Source organism: Odocoileus virginianus, chromosome 33, assembly GCF_023699985.2.
Source record: "Odocoileus virginianus isolate 20LAN1187 ecotype Illinois chromosome 33, Ovbor_1.2, whole genome shotgun sequence".
NCBI classification, from domain to species: domain Eukaryota; kingdom Metazoa; phylum Chordata; class Mammalia; order Artiodactyla; family Cervidae; genus Odocoileus; species Odocoileus virginianus.
In genome coordinates this window covers 35,139,252-35,151,079 of record NC_069706.1, presented here as the reverse complement: position 1 = coordinate 35,151,079, position 11,828 = coordinate 35,139,252, and the positions used below count along the sequence as shown (strand labels likewise).

At 44.5% G+C, this 11,828-nt stretch overlaps 1 protein-coding gene and 1 pseudogene across 1 annotated transcript in view; one reads left to right on the top strand and one right to left on the bottom strand.

Moving 5' to 3' along the window:
- Window positions 1–6,163: 6,163 nt before the first annotated feature.
- Window positions 6,164–11,828, top strand: part of LOC110144329 (cytochrome P450 3A28) — a 28,583-nt gene continuing 22,918 nt past the window's right edge. The window contains exons 1-3 of the mRNA XM_020904256.2: window positions 6,164–6,332; window positions 9,575–9,668; window positions 11,454–11,506. Coding sequence (XP_020759915.2) covers window positions 6,262–6,332; window positions 9,575–9,668; window positions 11,454–11,506 — 218 coding nt within the window. The 5' untranslated portion in view covers window positions 6,164–6,261. The remainder of the gene's footprint in view (window positions 6,333–9,574; window positions 9,669–11,453; window positions 11,507–11,828) is intronic.
- LOC139032930 (small nucleolar RNA SNORA70) lies at window positions 8,625–8,721 on the bottom strand (annotated as a pseudogene).

Sequence of the window (11,828 nt, the reverse complement as noted above, 5' to 3'; positions counted from 1 at the left end):
GTGACACCAGGACTCTGACCTGCAGGTTCAAGCCTCAAGCCCCTCAGGTCACAGATCAGGGTCTGGTCTGATCTGGGCTCCTATAGGAAGCGAAAGACATAGTTATCAACCCTCATTCTACAGATCAGGCAACTGAGGCTGAGCAGATTTAAATAATTCAACTACGGCCTGCACACCAGTCACATTCTGTGGATGCTTCTAGGCAGCTGTGTACACAGTAGAGAGAATAGGTGTCCCAGGAGCCCAGAGAAGCCTCAGGGACCTGGTGGACCAGGTTCCCAACCACACCGTTCACTTGCCCTCTCTCCCTCTGGCAAATTCTCACAGATTATTAACTAACATTGTTACAAAAAGTCAGAATCCCAGAAATTTTACTATATCACAACCACTAAGATTCTCATGTTAAAAAAGGGAAAACGAAAGTGTTGGCGACAATGTAGAGGAAATGTGGAAACCTCAGCTGTTGCCAGTGGGAATGTAAAGGTGCAGCAAATCTGTGGAACAGTTTAGCAGCTCCTCGGGTATTTAAGCATAGAATTACGGACTGTGTTGTTTGTTAGTTGTATGACTGCACAACTGCACTCCTGAGTAGATGCCTAAGAGAACTGAACACAATTTCTCAAACAAATACATACACCTGCATGTTCATAACACCACTATTCACAATAGCTAAAGGGTAGAAACAAGGCAAACCAGTGGATGAGTGGATAAACAGATCGTGATGTAGCCATACAATAGTTGCTTCTTCAGTTATCAAAGACATGAAATACTAATACACGGTACAAGAGAGATTAATTTTAAAAACACATAAATGAAAGAATGTGGACACAAGAGACCATGCATTACATGATTCAATTTATATGAAACATTTGGAAGAGGCAAAGCCCTGAAGACAGAATGTCCATGAGTGGTGGCCAGGGGCTGGGAGAGGAGAGAGTGGGGAGGAGCTGCCCATGGGCTCAGGAGTGCCCTCTGGTGGAAGGGGAGTGTGCTGCAACCAGAGGAGGTGGTGGCACCGCACTGTGAATGTGCTGAATGGCCCCGAATGGTTGATGTCATGCCGCGTCAGTGTCACCTTGGTAAATGTTTTTAATCTCAGGACTTTATCCTAAGAAATACAAGACAGGTCACTGTAATATCAGAAAGCCCTGTGGCTTTCCCCAGACATCCTGCACATCCTTCAGGTCCCTGCGGAGCTGTCCAGGGTGGCACCTTGGTCCTAGAATTACAGGATCCCTAACTTGGCCTGTGATCTGATTAGCAGTAATAAAAATTGGTTGATTTAGACATTGTGCTTTGCAACCAAGAAATGACAAGCACACTCAGCAATGGTAGTGATGATAAGATGGACCATTTTCCCAGCCTGAATGCCCTCTCTGCTTCTCCTCAGGCAAACTCTGCTCTGTCCCTGGTACTGCAAGCAGTGTCACCTCTTCTGGGAAGCCCACCCATCCCGACAGTGGCTCCACATCCCACTTATCTCCACCTTTCCCATCCTCCTGATGCCTTTGGAGGTGTCTGCATGCATGAAGCACCCCACCTAGGTAAGCGCCCTTTGTAGTAGTTATACACCTGTTTAACCCCCTCTCACTGGTGAGGCTGGGACAGGTGACTTGCTTCTAATAAATGGAATATGGCCAAAGAGGCAGGATGCCACTCCTGGGATTAGGTTATAAAAAGACTGTGACTTCCATCTTGGGCACCCCCCCTCACTCCCTCACTCTGGAGAAAGTGGCTGCCATGTTTTGAGCTGCGCTATGGAGACACCCCAGTGGTAGAGATCTGAGGGGGCTGCTGGGCCACAGACAGCGAGGAGCTGAGTCCTTGAACTGAGGATCTGAATCCTGCTAGACCACCTGCAGGACCTGAAATTGGGGCCTTCCCTGGTTGAGACTTTGGATGAGACACATCCCAGCCTGACAGCAGGACTGTAATCTCATGAGAGAGCTTGAGCTAGAGGTTCCAAGGGTAGCTACACCTGGCCTCCCAACCCAAGGAGCTGTGACATAGTAAATGCTCATTGTCTCAAGGGGTTATATTTGGGGATAATCTGCTAGACAGCGTAGACAGCTAGTGTACCTGCTCTGGTCTCTGTTCTTGCAACAATTACAGGGACCATCTTTGCAAGAATTCCAACTGAGTTTGTGCAGTGAAGCCTGACTGTGCCTCTCAACCTAGTAATTCATCTGTAATACAGAAGTTTTAGAGAATTACTTCCCTGAGGGAGGAATATTTTCCCAAAGGGAAAGGGAAATCAGTAGATACCCTCTTCCCCCTTCCGTCCCTTGAATGGGCTACTCTGTAGGTAGTGGTCATATGGCCTGTCAGAAGATGGTCTGTTGATCAAAAAGTTGATTGTCTTTGATATCAAGTGTTGGCCAGGTTGGTTAATGAATTGTATAGACTCTCCTTCCATGCTTTTTCCTATTTTCCTTCACCCTCCACCCCTGGATCAAATTTCTCATAAGATAGTAGCACAAAAGTCTGTATCTCAGGCTCCCCTTTTATGGGAAAGCAAGTTACAGCGCATGTGTTCCTTGAAAGCTACTGTAAAACTCTCTGGATGTGAAGCTTCCTTGTGGGAAGACCTTGACTTCCACCTAATTTTATTTTATGATTTTTTTTTTTGGCTATTTAACTTTCTATTGTTTTCAGATTGATTTTGGTCAGTTATGTTTTCCTAGGAACTAGCCTGTTGCTTGTGATATTTGAACTAATATTTTTCACAGTTCTTGAAAGTGACAGAAAGTGAAAGTCACTAAGTCGTGTCCATCTCTTTGCGACCCCATGGACTCTACAGTCCTTGAAATTATCCAGGCCAGAATACTGGAGATGGTAGCCATTCCCTTCTTCAGGGGATCTTGCCAACCCAGGACTGAACCAGGGTCTCCTGCATCTCAGGCCAATTCTTTACCAGCTTAGCGACCAGGGAAGCGCACAGTTCTCAGCAACAATTAAATTAATAGATATGAATAGATTACCATGGAGTGTTGCATGTTCTTCAGGCACATGTCTCTTCCTTAACAATATTAGTATATGAGAATTTTTAAGTTAGGTATTCCCTGCTGTGGAATGAAGGGGCACAAATGTGCCCTGTGTGATTTCCGCTTGCAGATCAAGGTCATTTGCATTGATTAGAACGTTGCTGCTGTTGTTCAGTCGCTCAGTCATGTCTGACTCATGGACTGAAGCATGCCAGGCTTCCCTACCCCTCCCTATCTTCCAAAGTCGGCTCAAACTCATGTCCATTGAGTCAATGATGCCATCCAACCATCTCATCCTCTGCCGCCTCCTTCTCCTTTTGCCTTCAATCTTTCCCAGCATCAGGATCTTTTCCAGTGACTTGGCTCTTTTTATCAGATGGCCAAAGTATTGGCGCTTCAGCTTCAGCATCAGACCTTCCAGTGAATATTCAGGGTTGATGTCCTTTAAGATTAGCTGGTTTGATCTCCTTGCTGTCCAAGGAATTAGAACATGACACTGCCTAAATTTCAGTTCTCAACAATAACTAGCCTGTCCCCACTGGGATAGACTCCAACCAGCTGGACCAGGCCCTGAGGTAAACAGAGCAGCATATGGTCCTATTTGGTTAGTGAGAAAAGTCATTGTAACTGAGAATGTGTTTTGGGGAAGACGAAGGCGTATAGGTTCCAGAATGGTTTTGTTTCCAGAAGAATAAGAAAGGCTTTTAGTTTCACTGAGTCAATTAAGTTGTCAGTACTTACCAGATGATACCCCAACATGCCATGTTGAATGTATTTTGTGTACCTCTCAGTCGAGAACACGGAGAGGTTGATCCTCGTAACCTGCACCTGTCCTGTCCTTGCTGCAGTGAGATGGAGTCCTTGGTTCTCAAGACCCACTGGGGAGCACCTGGGCAGGGGTAGTCATGGAGGTAGGACCCGGAATTTTAACCAATTTCTGTTGCAAGCTGGGGTCTCACTATTACACACAGTGACCCTCGTCATGAGACAGCAAGCCTTGAATACTGGCATTTTAGAGCAGCGGTAAACTTGCCAAGCTTTCTCTACATTAGTTTCTTTACAACATAGTTTGATTGGAAGTTTTGTGGAAACCACTTGCAGTCACTGGGCCTCAGTTTCTACATGTGTAAACTGGAGATTATGTCTTGACCCTGTTTGGCAGGCCCAAAAAAGACACCAGAGGAAGGAAGCAATGTATCAGAATTCCTGGGACTTTCGATCCTACCTTTCCTGGGGATCATCTTCCAGCTTCCCATGTCTATCCTTTGTTGGTACTAAGCTTGCATCCATTTCTCTCCTTTGCTACCTGTCTGTAGGGCTCCATTATCCCAGAGATTCCAAAGGTATGCCCCACGCTGAGGTTGCTTGTGTGTCTCATGTCCTCCTCTGAGGGGCTTCCCCCAAGGGAGGACTATAAAGGTTTCTAGCCCACAGCCCAGCACAATACCTGCATCTGACATTCACACACTTGGCCTTGCCTCAGTGAATGGATGAATAGATATATTCAGGTATTGTATTTCCAGTGGTAGCTACGGATTTTAACAGGGGCCTCTGGGAAAAAGTATGAACCAAAAGTTGATAAGCTATGATAGTAGAAACACCATGCTACATGACAAGATCCCATGGAAATCCAAAGGGCAGGTGCCATAGTTGAGACTTACTGCAATTTACCAGTGAGACATCCACCCAATCAGGCCAGTGTTGGGCAGCCCTGGGAACTTTCAGGTCAGAAGGGTGTAAAGTACTGGTGACAGTTGAATATCACTTTCTCCAAATGGACTGAAAATGAGAAGAGATGAAGGGAGAAGGAAATGTACAAACACAGGTGAAATGTTCTTTGTTTCTATTGAGTTTTAAGAACTTTTGAAGTTTTGTTTTTCATATAATTCAGAGCTTCTCAGGCCAAAGGGATACACGATTTGATCAGAGTGAAGACAATGGACCAGTGTGTATTTCAGACCCCCAATCTTATTGTTTCTCCCATTAGAATGGGTGGGGTCACAGATGCCCCTGACATCTACTCTAGCCCTCCTCTTTACTAACTCTTTGCTTCCCATCAATAATTTTCAATCTAATCAATGAAAGGTAAGCAACTGCTCTGACCACCCCCTTTGCCCTGTAGAAAACCATCATGTCATCTTTATGGACTCCTGTGCATCTATATGCCACATCCCTGGTGGATAAGGAGGTTGGAGAGCCACTTGGTCATTGGCTGCTTTCTCCACTTCACTCTCCTCATACCCACTGATCTTGGACTTGTGGCCTTTCCAGAGAGAAGGGGTCATTCTTTGGTCGGGAATCTGTAACTGCTGGGCACTGAAGACCCTGAATCGCTGCCATCGGTGCAGCCATCAGCACATGGTCCACGTCCTGCCTCTCCTTCTGGGGCCCTCTTGTCAACAGCATCCTGATGGATCCACCTGAATGTGCAGGGATGGTGGTCAAGGCCAGCCAGCTCCTCTTGTTGGGTGACTGATCCTGGGAGATGATGTGGTCACCAAACAGCCACAGGGAACAGATACACGGAAGCCCAGGGTCCTTACTACACAAACTCAAGTCCACTCTGCAGAAAGCACTCGGCTACCAGCCAGGGACACAGGGTAACTTTTACTCAGGCTGTAACCAAGGTCTCAATACGTTAAGGGGAATAGATATGGAAATCAACAGTGGTTCTGGAGAATATTAGAACCGTAATAGAATTGTGTGCAGGGGATACAGTTGCCCAGAAGAGGAAGTGGTTATTCCTGTTTAAGGAGGTTGGTTAGTAGCGTCTCAAAACCATATTCTTTCTGAGTTGGAATTTGAAGGATGACTGGGTGCCTCATAGGGAAACAAGGGTATCAAGGCTGAGGAAGGTGTTTGGGTAAAGATCTGTAGACCTAGCTTGTTTGAATGATCTCAAGTATTAAAGTTGAGGCAGTTACAGAGATAGAATTTAGAGGATATTTATTGCTAGTGGTTTTATTTGAATTTTATTGGAGTTTTCCTAACCTTTGAACTTACTGATAACACTGATTGAGTTGTTACTGAATTCCCAGAGAACATGAACACAAGGGAGATCAAAGGGTAATGTCCATGATGCTTTCCCAAATATCAAGGCTGCAGGTGGAGCCCAGGTATCCCTTCACTGGCTGCAGCTCCAGCTCCACCCACTCCCCAGCACATAAACATTTCGTTGCTTCATTGGATCACCACAGAGCATGAAAGGAAGCAAGTGAAGAGGAGCACATAGAGCTGAGAAGAAACTCAGAGGAGGGAATCCCAGAGGAGGGTGGCCATGGAGCTGATCCCAAGCTTTTCCGTGGAAACCTGGGTTCTCCTGGCTACCAGCCTGGTGCTCCTCTATGTGTGAGTAACTGTAAAGTCTGATCTTTGCAACCTGGGACTTGCGTGGTCATGAGGTCGCACTTTCCCTTTAGTGTTTTGAGGATTAGTTTATGGAGTGCAAGTAGCTTAAGCTATGGATGCTACAGACACCAATGGGGTTATTATGGATCTTAACTCAGTTCTGTTGAAGGAGCAAACAACCAACCCTCGCCCCCCAGCCCTGGCAGTTACAGTTACAGTCTTTTCTGTAACTACAAAGACTCAGCCACAGTGGAGCAACTAAGCATTCACACAGAGAGTTTAGTGATGTTATTTGTTCCCAGGGATGATAGACTACTAATTTTCATGGACCCAGACTGATCAACCAGAATCCGCCAGGGGAAGATTTAAAGAAGCTAGTTCCTGTGCAGTGGGGTACTCTCCCCTTCTCTAGTTCTGGGGATCCTGGAGACATAAAGTAACTTGGGATTTGTCTCCTTATCTTCACCTTCTTGGTCCAGTATCTGCTATAAGAAGAGTGTTGAAGGAATAGCCTCTGTGTCCCTCAAGGGGTTCCTGCTCCTTTCCTTCCCTCCCCAGATGGCATTTCCACAGGGCACCTGGTCACCCAGAGCTGGAGACTGACCACCCTTCGGATCAGCTCTTCCCCTTTTCTATGCCCTCCCCATGGCACTCCTGCCAAGACTCAATTCCCTCAACCTGTGCTGTGCAGAACTACCTACCCCTAAGTGAGAAGTCTTTAGTGGAGAGACTTGGCAGAAACCCTGAAATTACATTCATTTCTTTCAGCTATTCCTCCGCTCTCTAAGAGCTTTAGCATCAGCATAAATTCCAGAGTTTATGTAACACGTTGAAAGTGCGGGAGGAAAATCGATTTGCTCTTGTTGTGATGGCAAAGGCAGGAACTGGGGTGGAAATAGTTCATCACACCCATTTTGAGAGTAAGTGTCCATACCTCCACCACCTGCCCTGGAGGACGGGTCCAAACATCCAGGTGGGCTTGGCCAAGGTGCATCTGCTGCATCTTCAAGCACAGCTTCCTTCAGGCAATTTTGGGGTTTACTTATCACATTTATTTATTACCACATTATCCTATAAGATTTGGTGGATTTGAACAGAATATTTGGAACTTGTAAGACCTTAAACGGTAAACTTCATAGAAGAAATTAAACATTCTGGAACATTTTCTGTGTTGCACAATACCTCTTTTCTTCACTGCAGGAAAGTACCTTGTGTTTGGAAGGCCCGCTTGTAGTTAAAAGTGCTTGGAGGGTAATGTTGGACCATTTATACACAGTATGCTTTACAGTCATACCTCTCTAACTTGCCTCTACAGAATTAGCCTGGGAGGCCTAGCAAACTTGAACATTAAAACCATTTTCAACAACTTTTCCCCTCAACCCCCTCTTCTCCTCCACTCTGCCAGTTCTCAGAAACACCAGATTGAGAAGACCTGCAAGATTTCACAACCTTGGTTGTGAGATTCCACACAGGACATGTGAAGATGAGTTTCAGGTATACCAGCCATAGAAAGCAGCAGGCTTTATGGCTTTTTGAGAGCTGATGCACAGAGGAAGTAAGCAAACTAATCTGTGATTGAGCATCTCAAAGCAAACCCCAAAAAAAAAGAGTGTGCCTTGCACAAAGTTTACAGGTGAATGTCAGAGGTTGGAAAATCAGATACCATTTGAGTAAGAATGAAAGGATGGAAATGCATCCTTTACTCATTGTTTCATTTATACAGTTCTCTTCAGGGACAGTAAAGTCTATCACCCTTGTCTGTAGGGCATGTCCACCAAATGGCCTGACAAAAGAGACTTGAGTGTAGCTGAAAGTTGCTTATATTTCCATGATGTCAATGGAAATCTTGATAAATTTGTCCTTTTTCTTTTTAACAAGAGAGTGGGATTTATTGATGGGCATGAGTAAGGAGGGGACAGCACCAAGGCTCTGATGCGTGCAGGGCCTGTCATTTATCCAGAGGGCCAGGATTAGGGATGTGTTTGACCTCACAGCCACCCTGGATGAACTGCTTTTCTGCCACCGTATTTTCGGATTCATCTGTAGTAAACTTAGGAAAAAACCCACTTTTTGGAGATATGGATCTTCTGGTGACCAGTGAACTTGAATTTGGCCCTGCAGAGGGCCTCAGTCACGTGCTCGTTGTTCTGCAGCTTGGTGCAGATGGACACTATGACTCGGCCAACGTGGACTTTGGCCACTGTGCCCTGGGGCTTTCCAAAGACACGATGCATACCTGTCTGGAGCTTAGACTGGGGCCAGCATGTCAGTCATGAAACGTCCACTGGAAAAGTCTGGCTCCAAGGTCCCTTAGGGCAACCAGGCTTGTACACGACCGAGGACGCTGCTGTTTACAGCCGTCGCACAAGGCACAGTTTGTATTTTACAGAAATAAGAACACTGTTATTCTCTAAGACTTGATTATGAAGATAGATTTAAGAAGAATTGAATCCTAAAGTCTGGTCAGGACATAGAAGGAAAGAAAAGCACAAAAATCTCCATGCAGATTTTAAGAACGATGTCACAATGGGCTCACAGTAAGTGTTATGTTGTGGATTAATTTAAGCAAAATCTCATTATTGAAATGCATAAATTTCCACTTTCCACCTAGAATGAGAATCTCCAAATTATCTAAAAGTCAACTTACTAAATAAATATGAGTGAATTGCAGAATTGCAGCCTGAACCCCTTAGGACCACTCAAATTAGAAACATTTATCAAGTATTCACTCTAGGATTAGACCCATGAAGACTTCAGCTGCTTTTAGCTAATCACCATTACCATTTCCCACTCCAGTACTCTTGCCTGGAAAACCCCATGGATGGAGGAGCCTGGTAGGCTGCAGTCCACAGGGTCACTAAGAGTTGGACATGACTGAGCGACTTCCCTTTCACTTTTCACTTTCATGCATTGGAGAAGGAAATGGCAACCCACGCCAGTGTTCTTGCCTGGAGAATCCCAGGGGAGGGGGAGCCTGGTGGGCTGCCGTCTATGGGGTCGCACAGAGTCGGACACGACTGAAGTGACTTAGCAGCAGCAGCAGCATTACTTTTATGGGTTGTATAACTGTGGTGGGCAAGGATAAGATGAGTGAAGGTAACATCACTTTTGGAGTTGCTGATATTATGATTATGTCCATGTTACCTCCCTAGTTTGACGATTCCAGTTCTCAGTCAGTGACCGACCAGCTCCAGGACTTATCCCACAGTACCTGTCATCTGGCTTTCTATTTCACTTTATAGATATGGGACTTATTCACATGGACTTTTTAAGAAGCTAGGGATTCCTGGACCGAGACCTGTGCCCTACTTTGGAAGTGCTCTGGCTTACCACAAGGTACGTGTTGCTTAAATTCCCTCTTTTGATTCTCATGGTTGCAAACCTCATATGAGTTCCGTGGTAACACAGTCCGTCCTCAGAAGGAAGTTCTGAGGCTTCACACTTTCCAGAAGTGATATCACGTGCCCCATCTGGCACATGGCCAATTTTACCACACACTTCTCTCTTTAGCTGTTAGGATCCTCAGATTTTGTCTCAGTCAGATAGACAAGTTCTTCGGCTGATTCAGCAGAGGACCTGATGTTCCATCTTGTGAGTACTGTGAAGAGAGTTTGCGTCCTGCCAGGTGAGGTTTCCCATTAGGACACATTCTTCATTGTATTAGGAGGAAAGCCCAGTCATGACTCACTAAGCTGCATACGCTAGAGTCGGAACTTTCCTAATGGTAGCAGAAGCTCTGGGTTGCATTTTTTTCTTCCTCCTCGATTGCTTGGTAGCTTCAGTTTTTCAGGCAGCCTGTGTGCTCAATGAGGCTTCTCTGGTGGCTCTGATGGGAAAAAAAAAAATCATTATCAGGTAATGTGCACATACTTGAATTATCGGGCAGCTCCTGCAGTTATCTCCCTGGCTCTCCTCCACTTCTGCTAGCCCTGATGTCTTCTGCATTTTGAGGAACGTAACAAGAGCTTTTTGCTTTATCTCTGTGTATCCAAAGGAAGCACTTTTGGGGCATATCTGAGCCATGAGTAGGTTTAACAGAGACAAGACGGCGGTTGTCTAGTTACTTCAGGTCTTTAACCACTAAATATATTATGGAGTTTAAAAAAAAAAGAAAGAATCACATATACAAAATCACTAGAAAGTATATGACTTGACAAAATTATTGAAATTTAGTTTAACTCAATAGAATATACTAGGTAGCACATGGATTGTGAATTCTAACTGAGCCTTGACATTAACTGAAGGTCGTGAGCTACGTACAGATGTCCGGGGCAGAGCTCTGTCGCACACTACTCTCTGCCTCAGATTTCCTTTCCTGCACACAAGAGGTTTGTTTCTCAGACACTGATTCTCCAAACAGAGGCCTTCATTGTCTCATTACTGCCTAAGAACTCTTGAACTTTTCTCCTTCTAAAAAAAGCAATGATTTATTTTCTATCTTTCCCAGTGACTCCTTAGTAGATGTACTCCATGCCCAATGTTCATCACAGCAGAAGCTTAATAACAGGAAGGTTGTTTTTTTGTTTTTGTTTTAGTCACAGAAGGGAAAATTCAGGGCAGGTTGTTTAGGTGGTGTTGTCATTTTTGTAATTGTGACCTCTGTCCATCTTTTCTGTGTTAGCTGGAAAACTAGAAGGTGAGTCCACTTGTCATTTGTTCATTCACTCACTTATTTTCTCACTCAACACACATGCCTTAGAATTATTTAAATGGGCTGGACGAAAAAGGTTACTGGTGTCTTTAACTTGTAATTCTTCTAGAACTCTAGAGAGGGCTCATGAGATAAATGAAAAAGTATGCTTAACTAGGAGATGCAAGTGTATACAGGCTGCTCTAACTTTCCCTCAGCTTCAGTTTTCTCAGCAAAGACAAGGAGGTACTTAGTATTCACAGGCAAGTTAAATAATTAGTATCTATAGTAGTTAGAGAAGATGCAAGAGTTATTTTGATTTCTGTTTCCAATATCCACTCTATTTCCTCTGAAATGTCTCTGAATAAGAACTTCCCTCCAATTACCCATGAAAATAGTAAGCCTGATTAAATGTTTCAAACATTCTTATCCCCAAAGAGATAGATTTCAATACATTTAGATTAATAATCAAATTTTGTTTCTTTTTGCAGGGTATTCCAGAATTTGACAATCAGTGTTTTAAAAAGTATGGGAAAATGTGGGGGTGAGTTTTCTGGAAGCTTCCATTGAATAAACTTGTTATAATGAGGCACCCCCTGTGGTGTGGAGGACAGGCTCAGTCCAGAGCCTCTTGGGATGAAGTCATTTAGTTTAAAGCTTTTGGAGGTTTGTTCTACCAGGAATCCCAGATGTCACCAGGTCCATAGGCTGAATCAGGTCTGGAGAATCACAGGTCATCACTTTTCTCCAGACTTTGAAGCCCAGGGGCTCCTAGTATCACTTTCTGTCTAGTATTTCACTCTTCTCCCCTTTTCAATTTTCCTTTCTAATGTTACCTTTAATTGCATAATATGCATTTTTCCAGA